The sequence below is a fragment of the Chrysemys picta genome, chromosome 21, assembly GCF_011386835.1.
Source record: "Chrysemys picta bellii isolate R12L10 chromosome 21, ASM1138683v2, whole genome shotgun sequence".
Lineage (NCBI taxonomy): Eukaryota > Metazoa > Chordata > Testudines > Emydidae > Chrysemys > Chrysemys picta.
In genome coordinates, this window is record NC_088811.1 from 4400793 (window position 1) to 4428665 (window position 27873).

A 27873-nucleotide genomic window follows, 5' to 3' on the forward strand; every position below is an offset into this window, starting at 1 on the left:
ACGCAACAAGTCAAAAACCTGGAAAGAGAGACAGAGAGAGAATTCTGCCACTCCTGGTCTCTGAATTCCACTTGTGCTCTTCTGCGTCCCCTGAATCTCGGAACTGCCAGTGCCATCACTAATGGGGGGAGGAGCCAAGATTACTCTGTATCTGTTGCTGCTTTCAAGGTCCCACAGTGCTTCTTTTTAGAATCAAGGGGTAATCCCTAGAGTGCTATTGTTAAATGGTGACCCCAGAAAAATCCTTCTAAAAGCAATCCTTTCTGATTACGGTTTGTATTACAGTAGCCATTTAGAAGCTACAACCATAGTTGAGGCTGTATTATGCTAGGTGCTGTACATATATGTAATAACAGTCTGTGCCTTGGAGCTTACATTTAAATAGACACTCTATCCACATACCTATCATTTCTATCCAAAGTGCTTATATGGCTCCATCACCACACCATCTGAGCACCTCACTAGCTTTATCCTCACAACAACCTGGAGTAGGGCCATCCTATCATGCCTATTTTGTAGATGGGAAACTAAGTCACAGAGAGACTAAGTAACTTGCCCAGGATCATTCAGGTAGTCTGTGGCAGAACAGGGAATTGAACCCTGGACTCCCAAACTAGTGCCCTAACCACTGGACTGTGCTTCTTCTCAAAGAGTCAGAGAAAGGAAGTATTCTCTGAGGGACAGAGAAATTAAGTGACGTTCTCAAGGTCTCATAGGCAGTCTGTGGCAAAGCTGGGACTAGATTCTAGATCTCCTGAGGCTCAGCTCAGCTCCTTAACCATGACACCATCCTCCCTCCTCTACTTGTTTCCTTTGGAAACCGCAGGAATGATGAGTTTCACAGGTGTGTAGCCAAAGCCCTAACAGGCATGCAAGTGTCCCTCTGCACTGTGCATGTTATTTGATATTTTGAGGGCTGACAGGATAAACCTACAGATATTTCCATGTTCTGACTGATAAGGAGAAAAGAAGGAGGAGTTGATGGCTAAATCTAACAATTCCCCTTCTGTTCTGCTGCATTAGTCTGGACTGCCAGGAGAAGTAATATAGCAACTGCTCCTTCTTCTGGGAAGTAAGTTCTCTCTCACAATTTAGCTGACGACGGCCCCAGCTTTTTGATAAATCTCTTCACCATGGTCATACTTTTGCTTTTTGATGCATCTGTGGTTCTATAAGCCCACTCTATGCAGCATGGCCAATGCGCACAAAATCACATGGCTCTTTTTTTTGTTTTTTTATACAAGGAGGCACACTGTATATTAATAGAGGAGATCATTTTTCCAGTATCAACATGCAGAAAGTTGCAAGAAGACCTGAACTGATTTACAGTAAAATCAGACATGATGGTCACACTTTTTTCAGGACTTGTTCCTCATTTTTAATACTGTTTAGCAGAAGAAACGTGTAGCCTATGCAACTCTTAACATAACACATAAGGAGGCAGTGTGATCTAGCAAACAGGAAACTAAACTGCAACTCAAGAGGCCCAAGTTCTATTCCTATCTCTGCCATTGACCTTGCTGTGTTACCTTGGCCAAGTCACTTCCCTCCTCTGTGGGGCCTTGTTTCACTTCCCACCTTTTTTTCTGTTTAGATTTAAGTTCTTCATGGCAGTAAATGTCTCTCACTATGCATTTGTACAGTGTCGACAACTGGGCAGTGATCTTGGCTGAGGCTGTAGGAGCTAAATAAGTAATAAATAGCAACTTCATATCACTAAGAGATCATGTTTAAGGCAGAAGAAGTCATTTCAGTGGTTGGAGAATTTTTTTTAAATATAGATTGGTTGACTTGGGGTATAAACCCAAATGAGAAACATTCAGAAACACCAATAATAAAGAATTCTTCTGAGCCACAATTTACATTTTAAAACGTTTTAAGTGTTTACTCTGGCAAGGCTACAAATTTTTTCTCTGAAGTTTATAAGATTTGATCCCGAAATGGATTGACTTCTACATTATCTGACATTTCCTCATTAGCTTCTTTCCTTTCTCCTTTTCCCTCTCTCTTTGCAAAAAGACCCTTGAGTCCAGCTATGTCAGAAGTCTCTGAAATTTGACAGATCTTACATTTCCAGCTCATTTTCTAATGAGTTTGTACATCAGGACCAATTAGTGTAATAAAGAATTCATGAAGCAAATAAATGTAACATGAAGACACCTTGAAGAGGGGAAAGAAAGAGCAAGTCAAATATGTTGAGAAAAGGTCTGGCCTTTTTAACCTTCATTTAATTGTTCTGACAAAGACACTTCATCAAAGAGACTTGGCACATATTTGGATTTTGCTTGCATAAAATACTGGGCTTTGAACTTTTCCTCACTTGCCTTAGCCAGCCAGAGATCCCATCATTAGCCTAATTCAAGCAACTTTTTAATCAAACAAAGATTTTGCTAACCACTTATTGACCCTCTAAGCATAACTTCTAATAACTGCAAAGTCTGGCTTGCCTTGTGGTGCACAATTCGCATTAGACTGCACACTCTGTAGCTGAAATACTGGCTTGCTCAGCCAACGTGGTGTAAATGCACCAATTGATTTCAGATCAGCTTGCAAACTTCGTGGAAGTGCCAATGATCATCCTGCAATGGGGGTTCATCCTTTCTCCTAATGTTGGGCTCCTGATAAGTGAGCATTGCCTTAATTAACATATTGTTAAGTAGCATTGCTAAGAAAAAGGGCTACAATGTATCTTCCCTGGCTGGTATATCTCACTAGCCAAAAACAACAGACATGTGGTTCTCAACCTATTTGCTACCCTGTTTCCCCGAAAATAAGACAGTGTCTTACATTAATTTTTGCTCCCACTGAATTGCCGCCGAAGCCACGGGACCGGCGGACCTCCTGCAGGCATGCCGTCGAAAGCCACCTGCCTGGTGACCGGCAGGCCACCCCCCATGGCTTGCCACCCCAGGCACACACTTGCTACGCTGGTGCCTGGAGCCGCCCCTGCGCCCAAAGGCCCAAAGCAAGCTTGGGATCCCACCATATTAGGCACCAAATAAATGACATGGTTCTTGCCAAAAAGAGTTTACATTCTAGCTAAAACAAGCGGTAGACAGGAAGGGGGAAGAAGGAAGAGTAATGGTAAGATCACAAGGCTACACCGGTAAGTGCAGCATCACTTGGTGGTTCCAGATTCCCAGAGAGATTTATCTATTTATTTATTTTAATTCACATAATCCCAAGTGTTGCCCCACTCAGCCCTCACTGGCTGGCTGATTTTATGTCTACATCACAGTATGACTGGGGAATCTCGAGTCTAAAGACACTGTAATGGAGAGGTGCCCGATTTATTCATCACTGCTAAAGCTGGTGAAAATTATCTGCTACAAATGCAACTGGTTTCTGTTTGAAAAGAGATACTGATTTTACTAATGTTTGTGCTTCATGATTATTTGAAGACTATTTCCCACACAAAAAGTTTCAGTCTATGGCTTACCAGGGATAGTCAAAAGGAACAGCTCATGGGACTTGACTAGTTATCTAAGTCATAAAGCTTTGGTTCTGCTCTCTGACTGGATGACACACTTTTCAAACCAGGCGGCGCAACCCATTAAGCGACCTAGGCAGTTGCCTAAGGCGCTACAATTTGGGGGGCGGCAACTGCGGCGGTATTTTGGTGGCGGGACCTTCCGCTGCCTCTGTGGGGGGCGGCATTTCGGGGCGGGACCTTCCGCCACCTAGGGTGGCAGAAAAGCTGGCGGAGCTCCTGCAGGAAACTCATGAGTCCCAAGAGCAGGATGGCTTTGTGACAAAGGCACGGGACTGGGACTCAGAAACTGGGTTCAAATCCTGTGTCTGCCATAGATTTCCTGTCTGACCTTGAACAAGTAACTTAAGCCGAGATCCCCAAAGGTATTTAGGTACCTACCTCTTGCTGAAGTTAGGTGCCTATAGATCTTTGAAGCTCTGGACCTTAGTTCCATCTCTATAGAATGGGGACAATAATACTGCTTTCTTTCCATCATACTTTAAATATTTAGTAGACCTAGTCAAAATGTGTTCATCAAAACATTTTTTTCAATGAAAAATAGCTTTTCAACCAATTTTTTTTTTAATATATTCATCTCATTTCAAATTTTCTGGGGCGTTTTGACAAAAACAAAAAAACAGAGACTGGACATTCTTGGGGGTGGGGCCCCAGTATTTGAAAACTTAAATCAGTTTTTAGTTATATTTACTTTTAACAAAAAATAGATGGCAAAAAAATCACAACACAGTTTGGGTTTCATTTTGTTGTTTTGTGGTTGAAAAGCCAAACATTTCCAAACTTTCTATGAAAAAACAAGTGGCATTTTTTGACCAGTTCTGGTATTTCTATAGTATGGTTCTATCAGGGAGCAGGTTTTAATATGCGTCAATACAGAGCTTTGCAGAACGGGCCTGGATTTCCGCTGGAGCGCTGAGGGTGTTACTGCAATACAAATAGCAACAACAATTAATAACGAGCTGTGATTGCAATAGGATTGTTTGGATGACTAATCATAGGTGAAACCTTCAGTATTCACAGCCATTTCACTGCTGGCTATCTGAATACTTCCCAACAATGAATAGGACCCCACAAATAGCAGCAGCAAACCAAACTCACCACTTTTATCCATGAATCCTTTTTTTGTATTATTCAGCCAGCTGTAATCATTGCTTTCCTCCTGAAATGGATGCTTGCAGCGTCCAAACCAACAACATTATCCTGTTGAGGTTCCTTAGGAAACTGTAAGAAGATTCTTTTGAATAAGTACTGTATGTAAAATAGTTCAAAAGAGTCCTTGTCTCGCAGAGACTGGGGCTGCATTGGGAAGTTACTTTTTTGTTCTTAGGAAGAAAGAAAACCCCACAAGGAAAAAAAAAAGAAGAAACTGAAGAAACCTCAAACAGTTCAAAGACTGTTTCATCAACACCTCAGCCTTCAAGACTAAAGGCCCTATTGTAATCTTCTGGTGATTGCTTGCCTAGTCTCATGAACTGACTGCGCTCAGGGCATCTGGTGTACATTTAGGGCAAAATTCTTCTCCCCATTCCACACTGAAGATCTGCTATCTATGGCGAGGATCTCTAATGCATATTCTGTACTCCCTCTGTGCATTGCTGTCAATGGGTGTTCTGTGCGCTGAACAAGTGCAGACTATGCAACAGGAATTCACGGGGTGGATATTGCCGAGAAGAAATTTGCCCTTGGTCTGTTCTTCCAATTGTTTTATTGGGGAAAATGCGTGCCTCTGGATACTGCTTGTGCCCACATGCTCATCTCGGCTCACTCCCTGTTCATGCTTTCAAAGTAATAGGACTGTGGGACGTGCCTATTTTTCCCTAAATCTGATTGTAGTTGAAGTTACTGAGCCCAGCTTCTGCATACCTCTCTCTGTGCTCCACTCATTGGCCCTCTTCTCTTTACCCCATTTACCTGCATCTTCAATCAACATAACCCAAGAGAAGCTACATCCCCCATGGACATTTTTCTCTACAAGTTTGTTCTGGCTTCAATTCTGCTCTTTGACAAGCTTGCTCTTGTCTCTGTGTAATAAAGACCACCATTTCATAGTGGAGGAGGAAGGCAGTAGGGTGATATGCTCAGGGTTTTTGCCAGTTTCAAGATGTAGATCATTTTTGTTTTCTTGCAGGACTTGCTTTTGGAGCACACTTATAGAAATGGAAGCGTCACTGTAAGAATCTGAGGAAGAAGAGCCAATGTAAGAGATAGGAAAAGAACAGAACCCCATTTGGAATCAGTATACATTCTCACAAGAGCACGCTGTATTGCAGCAAACTCCCTGAGTAAAAGAAACTCTAATGACAAAGATAGAGATGGGGGTAACAAACGAGGTAAAGTTTTCCAAACATCTACAAAGTATCCACATACACAAAAATTAACGCAAGCAGAAAAAGCATTCAGAACTGGAGCGTCCTTAGTCAAGCTAGCATTCCTGACAAGTTGAAGAGAAAATGCTTCTTTGCAAAACACAAAGAACATTGGTAACTTCATTCTAATTTTTATATATAAAGTGCAGACTTGGCAGATTTTTAGTCTATTAAATTAAATAAATACTTCATCTGTTTGCTAGCATGGCGGCCTCTTTATATCATCTGTGAAAAACCCAGTGTGTAAATTCATTCATGGTATAATTCCACAGACTCCAGTGGGATGGAATTGTCCCTTCATCTTTGATCTAGACCTTTTTTAAAGTATACACACTGAATAATATAGAAAGAATTCATTTGTTTCCCTCCATGAATACTTACATCCACAAAGGCCTGGACACCCCCATAATAATCTCTGAACAGGCACAGGTACCCTCCTGGCTACAGCTCCTTGCAGGGCTGGAGACTGAGAGCTGGTCAATTGTGGGTGTTTTTTTTTTTTAATACAAATTTTTGTTGAAAAAAAGTGGCCTTTCAAAATCTGAAATTTTCACAAAGAAAAAATGTTGCATTTTCAAGTTTTCCCTTTGTTTGTTTTTCAGTTTTCTCAAAAAAATTATTATTTGGCCATTTTTATTTCCCTTCTTTCTAGTAGCAAAAAGGGGGGGAACTGGATACAAGGAAAAATGAGAAGTTTTTAAAAGTATGTTTCTGAAACTGAAACTTCTCCATAGAAATATACATGAAAAATGTCAAATTAAAAAGTTATTTTCAAAGCCTGCAAAACAAATATGCAAAATTTTAGATGAATTTTCATTCCTCCGTCCGCCCCATGTTCCTCCTGCTCTAGTGCACATTTGTGAGGAGATCTTTGTTTTCTGTATAAAAGTACTTTCCTCCCTCTTCCCCCTTTATACCCTGTGCCATGAATACAACTGCTTCAGCTCTGTCAGCCAGTGCAGACCTCCTCCTGGCTTCTGTGATGCTAACCAAGGTAAACTTCCAGGTAATTCCACCACCTCACCACTTCTCTTAATAAACTTCTTGAAATGAACTAACCACATAAAACAGCTTTACCACAGCAACAGAAACACTCATTATCACCCTGGGAGTGGCTGGTTCAAGACGCCTTTTTCCCATTAAAGGATTTCTCTCTCTCATTCTTTGTGAGCGTTTGGTGGTTCCTCAGTTTTTGACCTCTTGTCCAGTAGGAGACGGCAATGGTTCAGAAATTATCTGAATGTTGTTTTGCACAAGGCTGCATTTAAACCTAATTGAAGAAGTAGCCCCTCGAGTCCAGTACTGAACCTACATATGGGATAACTAACCCATATTTTGTAATGCAAACTGCATCCACTATAGGCCTTCTTTTATATTGACAGGTGATTACAACATTTTGCATTTAAATAAGCCCTTTGGGCCATATGTCTATTAAGATTATTGTAGGTATTTTGTAGGAGGGTAGTGATGAGCTCAGGGATTGACATGCTGATAGCTCAGTTTTAGGCTCACCAGTTCTTATTTTAGCTTCAATTTCAGACAGAGCTGACAGGCTAGAGCGGTTACTGCAAGACTGGTCATTTAAAGAAAACATTTACCAAAAAAACCCTGTGAAGACAAAAGTTATCTGTTCTATAGGCATAAAAAAAAAATGCCGAAAGTCATGCAAATAGTGACACACTCACCCTGGAGGTGAGCTAATGGCACAAACGATCATGGCACACCATGATCAGATAATTATCGTTGGAATTTTATCTGAAATGTCCTGTGCCCGGAGATTAAAGCCGGAGAGTGGGAATGAGAGCGCCTGGGTTCTACATCCAAATCTGCCACTGATAGGCAGTGGGTCACTGGATAAATGACTTAAATTAGACACAGGTTTGAACTAAATGCTCATCAGGTTTGGGTAGCTCGGATCCAAGTTCTGTGCCTCGGCCCACATTTCATAATAGCATGAACAGACACGGATATGGAGAATTTTACGTCTCTCTCGTTTAGTGGCGGCAAAAGGCACCAGACTGAGCCTTGAGGGCTGAAATCCTCAGTTAATCCAAAGGACAGGAATAGCACAGCAGCATCAATATGTCTCAGCCTTGTGTAGGTAGGATCAGAAGTGCTGGACCTCGGGGTGCTACAGCACCCCTGGCTTGAAGTGGATTCCATTGTAAACAGGGTTTATGGTTTGGGTCAATGGCTCAAAGCACCCCCACTATAAAAGTTGTTCCCGCTCCCCTGGGTAGGACCACTTCTATGAGTAAGCTGGTTAAGTCTCTATGGCTCACTCAGTCCTTGGCCTCTGTGCTGAGACTGTCAGCAAGGTGGCTCTTTCGGTAACGTAGGTGCCCATGAGGAAACTGACTAGGACCAAGGGCAGTTCGTTATATAAAGCTGTTTATTTCTGGCTTGTAACCGCCTGGCTTTGTTCAAATTTCTGCATCATGGCTTTTCATGCTGCAGAGAAACAACGTTTTTTAGTTTTTACCCCCTCTAAAATCAAGTTAATGTCTCGATCACTGGCCAAGAATAGTAAAGCAAGATGTATTTTAATCCTCTTTCTGAATGTTTTAAGGCAATTGAATTTGGAGATACTACAGTAGGAGCCTGTCCTTTCGGCTCAGCTGGAAGGGGAAAGAAATGAACCGGCTTTAAAATGAAACAGGTTTTTCTTCTAACTGACCGAAAAGCTACAGGATGTTGATCGTGAACCAATTAAAACACATCTTAATATGATAAATACAAACCAAATGTACATGATCAGAATGTTCAGCCTTGTGCTTCCCAGTTCTGTTTGGTATCTGCTTATTGCTATCGTATGTGTTTTGAAGGGGGGGGGGGGGGAAGAAATCAAATTATTTTAGGAAACAATAAATAAAGAAGCCAGCCAAGGTAACAAAAGAAGACTGCATTTACCCAGTCATAAAATGAACCATGCCTTCATAAGGTATGTAAAAGAGAAGCTACAATGTATGTGGCCGGATTGAGCTAAGAAATATATAGGCAATGGGAGAAAAGCAATTCCCTCCGTATATTTAAGACAATGTGGCTTCTACTGAATATTTGAGGAGCTGTAAGGAGTCTGCTTTAGTACTTGCTGCACAAATAAATCTTCAGTGAAAACAGTCCAGTCTCACTCTATGAGCAGCGGTCACATGGCAGACTAATCGCTCACTCTTTCATTTCAACTCAAAGGGGCTTCACCAGAGATATGTGAACTGGTCCAAATGAGATCTGGCGCCCCCCAACTCCAAATTACAGTCTCCGGGCTCAGCTCCTCATCTTGAGTCCAGAGGAGCTTCCTTATTTCCCCCACCTTCCCCCCACACACACACTCTGCTTGCCAGCTCAGACTTCCTCTGCAGCATTATAAGAGACCATCTTTTTTCTCCTTCCCACGTGGGTGACTAGTGAGGGTGAGAGATGGGGAGGGAACTTGTGTCCCCTCACTTCCAGCCACGTATCGTATTATCAATCACCTGAACTACACTCAGCCTTTCTGCTATGTGCATAAACTGTTCTCCCAGTGGCCAGTTGTATTATCCAAGAAACCTCCATAATCCGCCAAGCAGTATCCCGATGTGCTGATGGGCATGTCACTAGTGTACATGTGCAAACTCTGGCCCTTGCACACGCATTTGCAAATGAGCTCCTGAATGAAACTGCCATTTCTGCCTGGTAACAGAGCATTTTGTAGCTGGGGAGAAGGGAGGTGGGGGTGCGCGCACACATCTGTCTGTGTAAAATTGCTCCAGCTGTGGAAATTCACCATTGTCTGAGTAAAATAAAAATGAGTTCTAGTAGACTCTTTTACAAACCCCAGGAAAACAGGATTTTCACTTCCTTTTTCCTCCATAGTTTCGCTGGCACTTAAAACCTTCTCCTATGTTTTAACAGCAAAGTGGGGGGATTTTTTGACTGCTGTCCCTAGAACAATATGCACAGTCCCAGATCTAGAATGGTTAAGCCTTACTGGGAAATTGTGGAATGCTTGAATAATTATTTCATAATTTGGGGCTTCAGGTAAGTAGCTGCCTATACTGTCCACTGCTTAGTGGAAGGAAGTATTGAAAATCTCCTCTGCTATTCCCTGTTTCACGGTTTATAATGTGATACTTATAAATACTTTGGTAGCAGCTTAAGATGCAGAGAAATGAAAACATTAAAAAAAAATAGCACAAAGCCTGCAAGTGTCCAAACGAGGGACCAGAAACTGTGCTCTAAGCTCCAGGAGGGGGTTTATGGGTTGAAGTGCCATGTGCCATACAATACAAGATAAACATCTGTTGTTATTTCAGCAAACCGAAATCAGATGTTAAGCTTTTTCTTCAGGAGGATAGTGGCACAAAGAAAGACCTTTTTTTTTTTTTTTTATCAGGGTGGCTGCATCCAGTGCACGGAAGGCCAGAGAGGATTCTAGAGGTGATTTAAACAAATACTATTTAAGCAAAATAGTGGCACAAAAGTGACCTATTTTGACCCTAAGTATATCACAGGCCTCTAATGTAAATTCTCAGCCAACAAGGGTTATTAATAAGCAGATTAATATAGCTAGGGCTGGGGATGAGTTACTATCCTACGCACTTGAGGTCTGATCCAAAGCGGAGTGTGGTCAATGGAAAGACTTCCATTAAGTGCTTAACTTGTGCCAGGGCTGAGCCCCGGCACCTCTGGGCTTGGCAGTTCAGAGCCCCGGCACCGCTGGGCCTGCCACGTCAGTTATGAAAGTAAAAAAATTGCTTGAGACCCGGCATCTGTTTCATTACAAAGCGCTGCTCCCATTGGTTTCAATAGGCTTCAGATCAAGCCCTTGAGGAACTCTAAAGGAGACCCTCTTACATTAGCAAATCACTGTCCAGTTCAGCTGCCCTGAATACATGAAGATAATTCGTCGTGTTTAACCTGGTATGGCATTGTTGGGTCATGAGGGGAGTGTCATCACTCAAGCCCCAATTCCGGTTGCTCGAACGTGGGACTAACTGGTAAATCTCAGTAGGATTCTCTTGATGAAAGGGACCCAAGTCTGTGACGTGTAACAGAATTGATTTCAATGGACACCTTTACAATACCCATATTTATAACAAATCAGAAATGAATCCCGAAGTTTGGATGAATAGCTCACGCTGGAGAATTGCTGTTGCAAAGGGATTTTTTGGCCCTACTTTCCCTGCTTCTTATAAGAGGCAGAGATACGATTTTTGGCCACGTGGCTAATTTACGGATGTCAATGAGCATGATGCTGTAAGGCCAGCTGTGAGCAGAGTAGATTGCTGCTACAAAGGGATCCAAGCTTTAGTGCCAAGCGACTGCGCCAGGCATGCTGGATACATGATGGATGCAGCGCACTCAGCGCTAGAGAAATTGAACACCTCTGTTGCTCTTCAGTGACACCATCTGTTAGAAGCAGGGACTTCCTTCTTTGATTGCACAGAGAGCTAGATCCTCTTTGGTTTTTTGAGGACATAAGGGGGACCCAAAACTGGGGAGGTTGTATTGGTTCCAGACGAGGATTGGAGGGAACACATACTGTCATGCAGAAGATTAAGAAGAAGAAAAAAAGATATTCCAATGCAGTTTTGCCATCATTAACATGCTTTGATTAGAACACTTCAAATGGTTCAATTTAATTTGCAGCATTCCACATTTAAAATGTAAAGAATCAGTCTTAATTGCTAACTCTGACAGCTTGTCTACTTTTCTCATTACACGCTGTAAGCAGCAAGGTACAGCTAAGTTAATATTCCAAGCGGTTTCTGTTTTTGACATATTAAAGGGGATCTTATAGCCAAAGCACCAAACGGCACATGGAGTTCAGATCTCCAAGCCGTAGGGTAACACTTCTTGGGGTTATGCTGGCCCACTGGAGATGCTGTAAAAAGGAAACTTTGCACGGTATGGTTCCAGGAGCTGTGCTTGCTTGTGTTTCTCTGCACAGTGGTTACCAGCAGCACAAATGAACCATAGACCAAATGCAGAACTCTGGGTAAGTAATCTGCGTTTGTGTCCCATTCCAGATGTATTTCTGCTCAGTTTTTAATTAGGAAATTTTGTGGCCTAGACTGATTTAACAATGCACTTTTAATGACCTAGTATATATGCCTTTTGTTTCATTTGTATTTACCTTACCAGCATACTAAAATATAACTAGCATACTATCGTTTTTTACATTATATTTTAATTAGTATTTTTATATATAAAAGAAAGCCACTACTCAGTACAAACACCCCTCTACTGTGCTGTGCTGCATTTCCCATGGCATATGCATTAACACCAATGGCACACACTCACTTTTTATGATTGTTTATGCATTCTTAAGGTCTAAGGCCCTGATCCTGCAATGAGATGCTTATAGATTGACTTCAGCACCCATGCAGAGAGCTATTGATTTAATAATACATCTGATTGCAGGATAACAGGGCCGTTTTTTTAAAAAGGGGCCTTATGTTTTGTGGACTTAATTATGCATGGAAATGCTAGCATTTATGCATGTACTTCATCCGAAAGCATACTCAGGCAGTCTGATGTCCCAATGGTAGCATTTGCACACATGGCTAATTGCATCTGCAAAACTGAAAGCCATTTAAAAAAATATCATGCCCAGGACATCTCCCATACATTTTTAGTATACAATAAGCACCACTTATACTTTGCAATTTTAAAAAATATAGCCTTCTATTCAAGAGGATCTAGAAAGAACAAATGAGAACTTTCACCTGAGCCTTTCCTGGGGTTCCAACTAGCTCAGTTAACAATTTTTGTACATTTCCACACACCCCAGCACTTCCTGGGGTCAGAAGCAGAAAGCCCAGCATGCAATGGAGTAGACATTCTGGCAGTAATTCTGATCCACTCGGCAGCACCTCGTGTCTGTTTCTCAAGAGATTTCCAGATTGATTTCCAGACAAGGGGAGGGAAAGTATTAAGTAGGGAAGTTTTAGACCAATTTTTGAATATTTGTCCAGACCGAACCTCTGGAAGTTCACTCATATCTGACCTGGAAGTGTGCTATAAAGCAGCTTTGTCCACTCTATCCTCCCTACCTTTTCTTTGCCGCTTGAATCAATGCTATGAGCACATTAACCCTAAATCCCCACTGTTACCGCTGACAGGATAATTTTTAACTGCACCAGCAGAGCACAGAGTAGGCAATGGAAACAATATCTGAGTCTCAAAAGAAAGATTTGGTTCATCGTTCCTTTGAGTCTGGGGCTAGGGTTCAGGGTAGGGGGCCTAGTAGAAGGGGTTTTATTTTGTTTTCTATCTGAACCGGTTTGGCACCCCCAATTTTAATCCTGTGGAAGATTTATGGAGCATTCCTTTCCTCCTCCTCAAAAGCAAGTGCAAATACAATTTGGCAAAGTGAAATTACCCACAAGGAAAGAGTTCCTCAGTGCAGTGGCACTAGAACTTGAACTAACCACAACAGAGCACGACTGAATAATAGTGTGAAGAATATATAAAATATGTTACAGTGTTACAAGTTTAAACATCATAAATCTTCAGTGTGCTATTTACTAGGTTATGAAGGTGATAGAAACAACATCATGAAATGAGAAAAGAAAAGAAAATGTAGTATGAAGGCCAGAGTGCATTGAAATCACCAGGGATTTGGCTAAACTGCAACTTTAAAAGAAATGTTAGTCTAGTCTTTGCACAACCAGAACTGGCAGAATTTGCTCCCGTGCTGTAAACAGGGATGCACTTCATTTCACAGCAAACTGCTTCGTCAATAATCTGTAAAATGGTTTTAAAGAAACATACCAAGATTGATAAAAATAATAAACTATTTTGCTTTTCCCCACTAATTCTGGACTAACAACAACAACAACAAAATAAAGCAGTACTCCGGCTATTATAAATGCAATTTTCATTATAGCAGCCCTGTTGTCTTTGTTCTAGTTAAGGATTTAAAAGCATTTCTGTTACAAATTCCCATTTTGGGGAGAACCGTTTACACAAAAAAAGGGTTCATTTTAAATAATCCAGCTACACAATTTGCCCCTCGGTTTGCCAAAATTTCAATACAAATCCAACCTTCAAGATATATGTTCCCACTTTCAAAGTAGTCCTTTGCAAATACATAAAGGAAGATAGTTATAGGTGATTTTTTACATATCTCCATAATTAGAGATGCCTTGTTGTTTTCAGACTGCATTGCATTTCAGCAAAGAGAAGATTTAAATTGTCAGCATGTGAAAATATTGAATGAGCAATTGCAGCACACACAGAATATATTTTGCAAGCTATTAATCCAAAGGACGGACTAATCATTTCTGAAAAAAATTACCATTATGAATTTGAAAAACTGATAATTGTGCAGGGTTTTTTTATGAATTTAATAGTTAATACGAATGTTAGCTGCATACGCTAATTGATAATTCCTAAAAACCTTCAGAATCTATTCTCAAAAATTCTTATTTTTAATCACTCCCAAACTGAATATTATTTACCAGACCAGGGAATAATAATAATTATTTTTATTACAGTAGCACCTGGGGGCTTCAGTCATGGATCAGGGCCCCATTATGCAAGACACATAACAAAGACTGTCCCAACGGCCTTAGTTATTCATGCATTTACCAGGTCGTCAAGTTTGAAATATTGTACATGCAGAAAGGAAATTCAGAGCTATAGTTGGAAGTACAGGTCACTTCTCACAGAGCCTTATTTCAGCTGTAGTTTATTCTAAACTGGATTTTCAGCTGGAATGGTGAAGTTTTCTTGCTTCTGCGGCTTTAAGTCAGCTCATTAAGATTACTTAGCCATCATTTTTATAGTTGAATTATACCATGTTTATACTGCAGAATTCCATTACTTAATTGCTTCACTACTGGAAATTTCAGTGGGATTCTCATTTTTCGCATAAATCTTGTGCATAAATATGTTTCTGTATTTTTTATCTAATTAAGTGCATATTTCATCAAAACAGTCAACACAGACAAATTAAGATGAGAATAAATTTGTTTAATCAAATGGGAAACTTGCGCCACATGCAAATGGGAAAACTTCAAAAGCTTTGGCATTTGCTTCAGGTAAGTGCCCAAAGGCTGGGGACTTCTCCAAAATACCCAACCATTTTTGGCCTACAAAGATTGGCCAAACCTCAAACTGTAAACCTCAAAGCAGGTGGTCTCTCCGTACAGCCATCCCCAAGAGTTTGAAAATCATGAGTCATGACCCCTGAAAGTCATGAAGTTGGCGTAAAAATCATGAGATTAAAAAAAATGGGGCTTCTTTTTATTTGCCTTCTCCCTTCAGAGCCTTTGGAGTGCAGTCAGTTCATGTTTCAACGTTTTCTCTGCAACCATGAGGTCCAGAAACTTCCTTACAAAAACAACCCTGAGATCATCATGTAAATCAGATAACTCCAGGAGCGGGGCTCTAAGAAAAACACCAAATCTTACTGCAAGAGTTGACAACACAGTAGTACTTTCTTCTCTCACTTGGAGTAGAAATACACAAGAATGAAAATTTATCATAGCCTAAAAAAGAAGAGGTGATTAGAAATGAAAAATAATGGCAACAAATGTTTGAGTTTTGGGTCAAAGTTCAAAAGTGGGAACATATTTTTTTCATTTTAACTCCCTCCCTTCCTCCCTCCCTCCATAGAGAAGTTCTTCAAAACTTTGTGAGCTTGTCCTGAAGACCAATAGGAGGTTCTGCACAATAAATATATGGCTAATAGATCACATTGTAAAACGCTTGGATCCAGGAGGAAGAATTTAAGCAAGGATAAAGTTGTAAATGCGAAGGGATATCGTCTTATTTATATTCCCGCCTACAATTTCAGATGTTGACAGTATTCTTCTACCCTTCATTTCCAAAATGATTATGGAGTGTTTATGTGCAAAGTTAAATATCTGCCACCTTCCATGCCAGCGGTGGTGCATTTTAGTGGTGGGTAAAATGATTCCTAGATACTTAATATTTGAAAAGCAGTTTTGAATGAAATGCTCTAAATACATAAGACCTTGATGATAGTTATATTTGTTCCCAGCAAAGCTAGTATAGAGAGAGGGGTAAATCTCATTCTCTCTTCTTCCTCTGCATTTATTATACTTTTGTGTTAATGCTAATTCTTTCTATATCTTTATAAGGGAAAATCTTCAAGATTCTAGTAGATCAGGGATATGAGATTCAATATGAGTTTGAGTTTATCCTGTCACTATCAGATAAATTCCATAGTTAATTTCCCTTCTCCTGGAAGGCTCATGCCTTTTAAAGCTGGCATCAGGAGCTATTTCAGGTTTCCCCTACAGCCAAGCCCATCAGGTACTGGCCATTTAATGCATTTCATGAACCAGTTTAGTGTTCAGAGAGTCCTTGTCTAAGGTATTCTAGCCCTCTTGAAGGATTCATTCAATGTGGCCTTCAAAATGAAAATGCTCTCACTAGAATAGTAAGTGTTGAACAGAGATTTTTAAATTACCATACACAAGTGTCATTATCCCTGATGGAACTGCCCTGTCTTCAGTGGAGTTACACCAGGGATAAATATGGTCCTGGTAAAGATAAAGCTATCAATAGGTTTACAGAAAAGATCTTGTTTTGAGCAACCTTTTACTCAAGCAACAGAACAACTTAGCAGTTATCACCGATTCTGGCAGAGAAGCTCGTATTGTTTAGCAGTTGCATCTGGATTTTAACGTTTGTGTCAGCCTAATTCGACGGCATTGGATTCTTTGCTTCACCCACCACTTTCTGAAATGCAGCCAGATTTTAGCTCCCTAAATAGGATCTGTCTGGGCACTGGCATTAAAATAGTTTCCCTTGAACCCCAGAGGAATCCGGTGATTTATAGAAAGCAGTTGCTCGCACTTTAAACATGGACTAAATAATCATCAATAACCAATCAATATATTTAATATGACATTATGCTCTCTTCTGACTCTTTTTTACCACCAAGATGTTTATGGAACTATAAATAACTTCCTACTGAAGCAAAGAAAAGGATGACTTCCCTACCTAAATGCAAGCCCAGTTTTGGTATGTGCTGTAAGTTTTTGGAGGACTACGGATGACTTTGGTTACTTACAGTAGACCAGTGTAAAGACTGAATTAAGGAGGAATACTCTTGTTAGATATAATTAGGTATGAGCAAAGTGGTACGGATGACATGAGCACACTTCAACCTTCCTTCATGTATAGAACTGGAACTTTTTTGGATGTGGCAAAAGGTCTGGATAACATTGATTTTTTAATCACTTTTGCATTTCCCACGAGTGGAAGCTAGAAGTGCTGGATCTGGTACGTGGGGATAATTATTCCAAATTACTTTTGTCTACTAAAAAAAAATTTTTGTTGAGGATGGCACCGGTCACATTTTCCTACCAATCACTTCACTCTATGCTCTTTGAAGTGTCAATGTACTTCTGCTTCTCCATGGTTATGACCACTTCCATCATACACCACCAGAAACCTGGTTTGTGTGAGATCTCACCTAGCTTTGCAAACTCAAGAAGTTCATATGAGCTTCGAAACTACATGCCATTGACCTATTCTGCCCCCATTCCTAGTCATTCCTTTTTTTTGACAGTTTATGGCTGACGTGAATCTTTCTCAACAACAAAAGCAATGGCAGGGGTATCTCTCTCCTGCAGCAGCACAAAGGGAAGGTATGGCACAACATTCCTTACCCATTGGGAACTGGCACAGACTGTGATATGCAAAGCTGGTATTCTGTGCCCAAGTAGGTTGATCAATTGTGAATTAGTGCAGTGCTTTGAAAGTTTATTTTATTTTCGTTTTAGTTTTTTGAGATTAAGGGCAAAATTGTCAAAGGCAACTAGAGTAATTTAGGAGCCTAAATCCCATTTTTTTAAAATTACTTAGGCACTGAAGTTACTTTTGAAAATAGGATTTAAACACTTTTGAATATTTTGCCATAAGGTTTCAAATGGAAAATGAAGGGTATAAAAGACAAGAAATATTGATATATCTATAGACCCATATATGCACAACTGTTATGTGCACAACTCTCCTTAGGGCAGAAGTCTGCTTGGAGACTTTCATCTTGTGATAGAAATAGGCCTATCTCCAGCTGTGGCCAGAGGTGCTAATGAACCCTATTTGAGAACCTAGGCTGAGCACTATGCTTTCCAGATGCCATGGCCAGATACTGTGTATTAGCAGAAGAAATCTGTTTCTCCAAAGGAACAATGGGGTTAGTAGAGATTTGATCCTACAGTGTAGTACCTCAATTGTATCACTGGTTTTACCTCTTAGTATTGTACCTAGCTGATATTGGTCTGGTGGCGAAAGACTTCGATATTTTTTATCTTTGAGGTGCCACATATTTCCCTGAGATTTTTATAATCTCATCTAAAGTTCAGGGTTCCAAAGGGCAAAAATGAAAGGAAGTGCGGCCCACAAAGCTGAAATTTATGGCTTGACAGAAATCTGAAATGCGTGTGTACGCAAACACACACACACACTCCTGATTTCCCCCCCCCCCCCCGCCCTTCTACATGCAAGCAGAAAAGTTCCTCCCATTGGGAATGCACGGCCCAGTGGCAGCATTAACTTTGAGATCACTGCTTATCTTTACCATGTGTTTCAGCATGTAAACTTTGTTCTGACAACTGAAATTACTGTATTTAAAAAAAAAAAAGACTAGAAATGAAAATATCATTTATGTAGGCCAGGAAAATGGATTCACTTTGATCTGAGTGACCTAGCAAAAGCATTTCAAAATCAGGTCTGATTTTAGATCGATCTTAATTTAGGCTTAAGGCTGCAACTACCATTGACAACACACACATTCCTAAATCTTTCAGGCCTGACCACTGAAAGTTCTCACTGACTTTGGTTGCAAATGAATGCTCGGCACTTCCAAAGATCAACCCTTATACTGTTTAAAAGTGACACATTCTACACTGAACTTAATTTTTCCCAAGTGCCAAGATACTTCTAGAGCAGTAGAATTTAAAAACCAGAAGGATGGAGAAAGGTTGCCAACAAAAATTTTGATTAAATAAGGACGGAGATTTGGCCCAGAAAGCAGAGATGATAACATAATACACTATTGTACCAACATCTTTCAAACAGTATGAAATGAAACATTAGCATGGAGTACTGTACTACATAAATGCCAATATGCCAGCTCTCATATTATACCTCCGCTAATAACAACTGACTGTGCTAGTCCTGTATTATGACTTCTTTTTCTTGCACTAGCCTTGTTTAGAGATCAGGAATATATATATTTCTCCAACAGTTTCTCAGTCTTCTTTAAATCTATTTAACTTTTAGGATCTGTGTGCCTTAAGAATAAAAATGAACAAGCTATCTCCTATGCATACACATGTCCCATTGCTTCATATTTTTCTAGAGTACACAGAGCTATTGATCTGTACAGTATATTTAAAGACAGCCTCTCTAGAACATACAGGAGTTCCCTTTAAATATGTGCCAATTTTCCATAGATATGGGTATGTCAGTATTTGAAGTATTCCCTAACTTCCCTTTACTTACCAAAGGGAAACTCCAGTTACTGAGAGAACCTTATCTATTTCTATAGGGCAAAGCTGGCACATTTGAAAGGTGACCACTGTATGCAACAAAATCGTATTCCCAATTGAGAATGTCACTTACTATGCATTTGTATACTGCCCAACACAACGGGGCCTCAATCCTGCTTGGGCCTCTCGTCAATACTGTAATACAAATAATAAATAAAAAAGACTCATATTACTAACAATCCACAATTTATTTATGGGGTTATATTGGCATGGAGATGCCTTTACATACATCTCATTTCACATTTAAGTCCCATTCCCTCCTCACACAAAAGCCCCCCCACCATTGCATTTTGCACAGACAAAAATGTCTGAAATACCCAGCAGTAAATGACTTCTATAGCAGCCCGAGAAATATTATTCCATTTTCTGCTGAATACAAGTCTCGAGGATTCTTTGTCAGAGAAAAGTGGGGCTGGATTCCTTTATCCTCCTGCTCGTTTCCTTCACAATGCAATACTCTGTTTGGTGGGCCAAGGAGGGGCATTTCCCATGAGATCCCAACAGAAATCAGTCCTCTGGTAATGGACTCCTAATACTAACTATAACCATCAGCCTCCTCCCCATTTCTCTTTGAACGAGGGTAGTCTGTCAGGATTGGAAAGCAATTTAAAACCCTGGGTAAAGGGAGAGGAAAGAATGATCCCTTATCAAAGCTGCCAATAGAGAAGACCCAGGTGGTACGGCAGAGATGGATCCTGACCACCTCGCCTACCTCATAATTAGCAGATGAGATTCAATAACAAACTGTGGCTTTTAGCAGCTCAGCCTAACCTTCTGAGGGTGAAGATTAACACCTCTGTGGGGGGAAAAGTCAGAACTTAGAGGCTCTTTGGGCTTTGCAGTTCTGGAATGTCCATCTCTCAACGAGAGAGTCTCAGTTTAGTTGCATTATCCGCACCTAACATTTCAGAACCAGGAGCAGGTTAGACCTTTTACACATAAAAAGACTTTCCAGATCATGCAGCCGTAAAAATATTTAGAGTGCTTGGAGTTTTCAGGCTGTCATTAAACAGAGGTGCATAGCTCTCAGTGGGGGTTACTTGCAGTTGGAGGGGGTACAGCAGGCCTTTGCTATAAAGAAATATTTTAAAGCATTCCTTGTGATCCGCGTTACTCAGCCAGACCTTCAGCTGGCTCATCTCAGAAATGGGCCAATTTACACCAGCTGAGATCTGGCCCACTGTGTGCAATTACCCCTGTATGCCTGAACTGGACACAGGGCCGGCTCTAGGTTTTTTGCCACCCCAAGCAAAACAAAAAAAACAAAAAAAACCTCCGAGAGCACAACTGCCAAAGCAAAATAAATAAATAAAGGGTGGACAGAATGCCCCAAGCACGTACTTGGTTTGCTGGTGCCTAGAGCTGGTCCTGACTTGACACCTATTTTTCCTGCATTGTTCCTATTTTCTCTCAGTGGGAAAAGCAAGCAATGTAAGACATGAGCAAAGTGTTTGCAAATAAATCATGATATCAGGGAAGTTATCAAGGAGCCAGTTGCATCGAGCAATTACAGTGTTAAAACAATGGTGTGCAAAGAAGGCATTTTAAAGCATTATCTTTGGACAGGAAATATCCCAGATTTTAATAGATATAATTTTGAGATCTTCTCATTCTTTTAAGAGGGACAAAATGTAATTGTTTTTTATAACTCTTGACACTAAATAGTGATGAATAATTAAATACGTTTTACTGTTTCATTAACAAAAGATGGATCGAGAGACCGAGCAGGATAGATAGAATATAGATCAAAAAGATGGAGACTGGCTGCAAATTCCCCTGATGTTTTATGACACCATTTGTATTCTGTCACTCACTAGCTTTATGTATAGTCCAAGCTGTGAACTGAATACCCCATTCAGAAAGGCACTCACTCTGCATGTTATTGCAATTTAATATTTTCACACACAGACACATCATTATCTTGGAACCTGACACTGCAAGGATAATTCTGTAATTTTTCAAGAAAGCCTAATTTTTTTGAAAACGTGAACACTGAGACACAAGACTGATCTAAATGGCTGCATTTTCTTTTCCCGTGTTTAATCTTTTATACATACATATACACACACAGACATGTGTACACACGTGTGTGTGTGTGTGTGTGTGTGTTCATTCTTGGATTCTTCTCACTTCAAACTTGTACAGATTTAAATTTCACTAACAGGAGTGAACGAAAGAAAAGGGGGATTGAGAACCTATCCGCATTCACATGGCAAAGCACCCCCATACAGCTCTATAAACTGATGCTGTCCGAGAGATCCAAAGAGCTAGATATAACCCCGAAAGCTGAAAGATCCTGGAAGCTCTTTATTTGTCTCCAGTTAATGAAATGTGTTGAGTAGAATAAGCAAGTTTTGTTCAATTTGTCTGTGCTGGGAATCTGAAATTGTGACAAAACATATTACTCCATTGTGTTTGTTTTGAGAAGATTTGGACACATTAATAGCTCTTTTAGAATTACAGATACAATCATGTTTGTTTATGAATATTTTAAAAGCTACGCCACTTTACAAAGTGAGTTTAGAAGAGGAGACAAAGACATCATCTTCTTCCATGAAAACAGATATATTACATACAAACCCATGCTAGGTAACATTTAACTAGCATTACATGCAGAGGAACCTGTTTACGGTGGATTCAGACACAAGTTAAATTCTTTACAGTGAAACAGAACTGGTCAGTGCCTTGAGGGCCTGTTCCAAAATCCAGTGAAGTCAATGGAAAGACTTTTATTCAACAGGGTTCAGATCAAATGGAGTGTGTCGGTTGCTGTGCTAGTTATAAATGAAGCTCAGGCTAGAGAGACGATCCATTGCATAAAGTAATCCTCTGTAGGTGATGTGAACTCACCCCAGACACAGCAACAGCTTCTAAAGAGAAGCTGAGATGGAGGGTTCTCTCCTGCTGGAAGCCTGGCTTTGGCTCTCAAAGATATCTGTGTTCCATTCCCATCTGTGCTTAACTCTTGCGGACTTTGGGCAAGTTATTAATCTATCTGTACCTCACTTTCCCCATCTATAAACTGGGTTTAATGCTATTTCCCTACATCACAGAGGTGTTGAGAAGTGAAATTCACTAATGTTTTGAGGCACCCAAACACTACGGTGACAGACTCCACAGACAAGCCGCTTGAAAAGAAATACAAAATAAGTCATTGGGAATTTCTTTTGATTATTTCTGAAACAATAATTTCATGGACCTGATAAACGCCAATGCCTCTAAAGAGTCAGTTAAAGACCATTGGGTAAATATGGATTTATAAGTATTTTAAAAACATGCATGCTCCTTTTCCCGAACCACTGGACTAGAAAGAGCTATTATGTAAATCAATATATATGTATCATATTGGCTGCTAGATCACGTGACTGCACATGTGCTTATGAAAATATGTCATGAGAAAGTTTCTGAACACGGGCTGGGGATATTTGTTAGAATACTTCCACCCAACCACTCAACACTTATTTCAAATACAAAAAGAGATTTAGCTCAGCATTAGGGGCTAAAGAGCTACAAAAATTTCAAACACACACTCTTACAAGGAAAAAAAAGAAACATCTGCATTGAAGTGGAAATAATCCCCTTCACGCCACACCTTTTACTTTTGTAGGTTGAAGGGTACCATATATATCCTTCATTCTGCATAGACATTGATATATGGATTAGTGGGGGCACAGAATCCAGAATTAAATTTTCTGTTATGTTAGATAACATATCTGTGTGTGTGTGCGCGCGCACACACACGTTTCATTTCAGAATAATTTTTTTACAATGATCTAAAACCCCAGAAGTAGGGTATTGAATGAAAGCATTGAAATAATCTTAAAGGGCTAAAATGGACATATCAAATATTCTGTTTAGTGACAATTCATCTTAAACATCACATGTTTTGCAATTGCTGAGAAAGTAGCAGCATTCCCTCAGTTTTGTTATTAAGGACACATATGTAAAGAGGTCATGGGTTTCCTAGCAGCTCATATTCAGCTGCTAGTCCTAACATACCTGTGTGTTAAAATCATCTCATCACATTAATAAACTAAACTACGATGTCACAAATAGACTGTGGACAAATTCTGCTCTGACTTCTGCCGGTGTAAATCTGAATCAAATCCATTTAAATTTTCTTCAAGGAAGAAAAACAGCAAGAGTTTAAGAACTGCCACAAAAAACAAAGATCTGGTTTTCATTCGCTGTATATGGGATATATGAGCAGAATTGTTTCTGAGTAAAAGGCTTTTCAAAGTTTTCCATGCGGCATTAACTGCTGTTTAAATATAGTTGTTATGCCACATAGGGATTTAAAATTGATTTTATTTCTATTTGATAATTCTAAAATAAATATGTACATATATGAATATTTGCTGGTTGTGCATGTTCTTTATTTCATGACTCTGTTATAAAATATAAAATGAAACCAGTGCTTTTCTATACACAGAAAAATATTTTTTGTAATGCCGTTTTATGACAAACCATTTGTGAACCTTAACTACAGCAATTTCTTAAAACTTATATTTTAATTTACATGAGTGATCCCTGCAGGCCCTCTCCTCAGGGAGCACAAACAATAGCAAATTATAGTGAAAGGTTTGGAAAAAAAAAAAAAAGAACAAGGCGCAAAAACTGCAGGAAAGCAAAACATTCCTTAGAAGACATTTTAGAAGAAAGAAAGAAAAAAAGTGTAACCTGAAATTGTTACAATAGAACACAGGGTCTGATCCTAATGAAGTCAGTGGAAACGCTTCCATTGACTTTGATGGAAGCTGTATCAGGCTGATAAATCATTAATAATAATTAACTTGTACAGCACTTTTCATCGTTGGATCTCAATGTGGTTGAAAGACAGGTGAGCACTGTCACCTTCTTGTACAGATGGAGAAACAGAGGAACAGGGAGGCTAAACGATTTGCCCAGAGTCCCACAGCAGATCAAAAGTAGAACCAGGAACAGAAGCCAGGTTCCCAAATCTCACTCCTTTGCCCTTAACCCACTGACCATACTCTTTGGGTATTTTCAGGACTCTTTTTTTAAAATGCATAGAACACACCCACAAGTCCCAGCTTTGCAGAATGGGATACGTTTTCCACACTCCCTAAACAACTCTTCATCCAAGTTTCCGCACTTCTGCTCAGCCAAAAAGACCGGGCCTCAAGAAAAATAACTGGGGAGGGGGAAAAGAGACACTTATGTTCTAACTTGCAAAGCATAGACTTGGAGAGTTGATCCATGAAGTCAGAGGGCAGCTCTGGCTTGTGTGAGGACAGGCCAATCCCAGCCTTTTGCATAAGGCCAGAGTAAACAGACTTTGCATATGAGGATCTCCGCAGCATTCAGGAGAAAGTATCTTCTCTCCACCCTCACTGAACCTGATCATAAAACAGGCTGTTTCTCTGGTCTCAGTCCTCCCAACCTTGCATCAGAGAACCTCCCCACAGCAGTGCTGTGCAGAGTCCCTGTTTCTCTATGCAACCTAGGTCCCTTCCTCCCTCCCTCACACACACACTTTGCCCCCACAAATTACAGCAGTTCAAGACCACGTTCACCCTCGTAGAGGATAAAGGCACAGTCCTACAAGGAGACACACACACATGTAAACACTAACTCCCATCAGGAACGCAAAACCACCCGTTTTTAGGGTTTAGTTGCTCATCTGGGCCATCAGCTAGAGACCAGTTTTTAGCTTCTTTTGGCAACTTGTTGTTATTTTATACCAAGCAGGAAACAAGACAAACCTTTTCCCCTGGAGACCAACAACCCAATACCTGAGTATCAATACCACCAAAGTACCAATCCTAGCAAAATCAGCAAGGAAACGACGATAAGTAGGACCCTGGATGTGCCAACAAATCTGAGCATTCTGGAATTTGATGCAACCAGACGGATAGACTCCCTATGCTGGAAATGGGACATTCCACCCCCACCCACCGCGTTCACTCAAGTGAGAACAAACTTAGCCAAACCACATTTCAGTGGTCATTAACTACCATTGCATGAAGAGAGGGCAAGCCTTAGCATTTTTCCAAATGCTAATGAGCACCAACCTCCCAGCTGACAACCCACAGTTTGGCAAGCAGGTATCACAGAGGTAGTGGCAAGCCTAGAGATCATTTCACACCACATGTTTGCGTCTAGTCGAAACAAACACAGTTTAAGCGATAAGGAAAAGAAGATGTGCAACTATTTTAAGGCAGCAGGAGGAGAGAAAATGGTGGGTCCAAGAGAACAGCTGAATTGTGTCCAAGATGTCACTTTCTCTGTACACCAGTACTTTATTTCTTGCCTTTAAAAGGAAGCTAAGGCAACTCCAGAGATTAGGGATCCATGTAAATTCTGCTGAGATCATATGACTGATCATTCTATAAATAAAAAAGGACATTTCTCTATTGCTATATTGATTTCCAGATGCAAACAGAAAATTCCCTGAAAGCATCCATACTCCAATCTTTCTATATTTTATACACAGTCTCATGGGCCAGATTCTTGTCTAACAATTAAATCAGCTCCATCAATGCTGATACACGGGGCTGATGGATCAGCCCCACTTTTCTTTTTCTTTTCTTTTGCATCATAAGATGTTGATCAGTTCAACTTCAGTGAAATGCCCAGGCCCAATTCATACTAAGCACACGTTAAAACGGAGTGTTATTCACCGGCAATGACACCATGGAAGCTTAAGCTGTGTTCATATAAAATATGCACATGTAGTAAATAAGGGGGAGGATAGTGTTGTGGCTAAATAACTGTATCTGAAAAATACCAAGACCAGATAAATTAGGTATGGAAAATTCAGCAAACAAGACATGAAGTTCCAAATCCTGATTGTCCTACAAACATTAGAAGTTCCACTGAAGCCCAGGGAACACCATATCAGTTAAGATAAGGAAGATTAGGCCCCAAAATACATCTTCATGGATTCTCAAGAAAAGTATTTCATTAAACGACATGCCAGTACCATGTTCAATGCAGCAATGCATACTGCGTAGAACATTATCAGCTACCTGGGGAGAAAGGGGCATTTGGAACAATAGCTTAACTTGCTTCACCTTCTGACTGATGTTGTTGGGGAAATATACCCTGATCCTCTCACTCCCCAAAGCTGGAATTGCAATCCTGCAGTTACATACATTCAGTTAAAAAAAAGAACCACACACACAGGAAGAATCACATTTGAGTGCTAAAAGCCATCTTCAGTTTTGGGATCTTTAGAAAGAGAAACGTGGATTTTCTACACTGGAAACAACGTAGGAATCAGTTCATAAAATGTGCATGTGATAATGAATAGCCAGCCTTCTTTGGGGGTGATAAAATATTCTCACTAAAAGCACCAGTCCAGGTTTAAAAAATGATTACAAATTATTTTAACAGTATACTTGCAAAGGGTTATGAAAACAGCTATAATATTTTTGTCCTGGATTCTAGAATTACCAGTGTGACAGCTAATGCAATAATGATTTGTTTCAAATGCCAGTGTTTAAGCTGTAGAAAGCTGATTTTATACATTTTTCCAGTAGGCCGCATTGTAGTTAATGAAATTAAACACACCAATCGCATTTGTCCCTAGGGGCTGAGGAACTGAACACACCACTGGTTTATTTTTTTATTAAAATAAATTGCAGCCAGCAAGATGGACTAATTGCATACAGAATTGAAAAAAAAACATTCCATTGATATAATTAAGCCAATTTTCATGGACAGAAATAGTTATAGTGGATATAAAATAAGCAGAGCATTCACTGGAGTCTGACTTTCCCCCCCTCCACCCACACCCCCTTTTTTGGTACAGAATGTTAACTATTAAGCAAATAGATATCTCAAATGGGCTAGTTGTGTTATCTAGTAATGATGGCTAAATTGTCCCTAATATCTGATGCCAGGGCATTGTGTCTTGGTGGAAAACTTGACAGGCAAAAAAAAAACCTCCACCATAATAATACCTTAAAAGCAAAACACCTGAAATATTTAAATCAGCCAGGAGGAAAATACATCACCCTCCAGCTTATTTTGGTCTGACATTTTACATAGAGTAGCTGTACATACACTTCTCTTTGGAGAGTCGATATCCATCCTTCCTGCTTCTTCCTTGTAATAATACAGAAACTGGGTGGCTGATGGAACACAGAGTCTTTCCACATACCGGCCAAGAGAAACCAAAACTTACCATCCCATAAGCCAAAGAAGAGTGGTTATTGGAAGTGCTTTGGCCATCTCAGTCCAGTTTCTAATTGATAACAGGTCCACAAGAGAATTGTCATCACGACCTGTTGACCTTATTGGCAGCTCAGCAGAGAGATCATGGGTTCAGCGGACAAAGAGACTACATGGCCAGCTCACCCTCAGAGGCCACATTGAGGCACACTGTCATGGCAGCCCGAAAGGTGTGAACAAACAGAGGCTTCCACCCAGTCCAGTTTCCTACCCAACAATGAATGTTTTGAACAGCTCCATGAAAACGTCAAGTGGTATCTAAACTTACCAGATGACGTTCTGATCCCCTTGCTCAAACGGAGAC

At 40.2% G+C, this 27873-nt stretch overlaps 1 protein-coding gene across 11 annotated transcripts in view; it reads right to left on the reverse strand.

Moving 5' to 3' along the window:
- Positions 1–27873, reverse strand: part of PRDM16 (PR/SET domain 16) — a 453301-nt gene that overhangs the window by 391671 nt on the left and 33757 nt on the right. The window contains exon 2 of one of the 11 annotated variants that reach the window (XM_065575147.1): positions 19444–19505. The exons of the other annotated variants lie outside the window; for them this stretch is intronic. Coding sequence (XP_065431219.1) covers positions 19444–19450 — 7 coding nt within the window. The 5' untranslated portion in view covers positions 19451–19505. The remainder of the gene's footprint in view (positions 1–19443; positions 19506–27873) is intronic. 11 annotated transcript variants of the gene reach the window in all.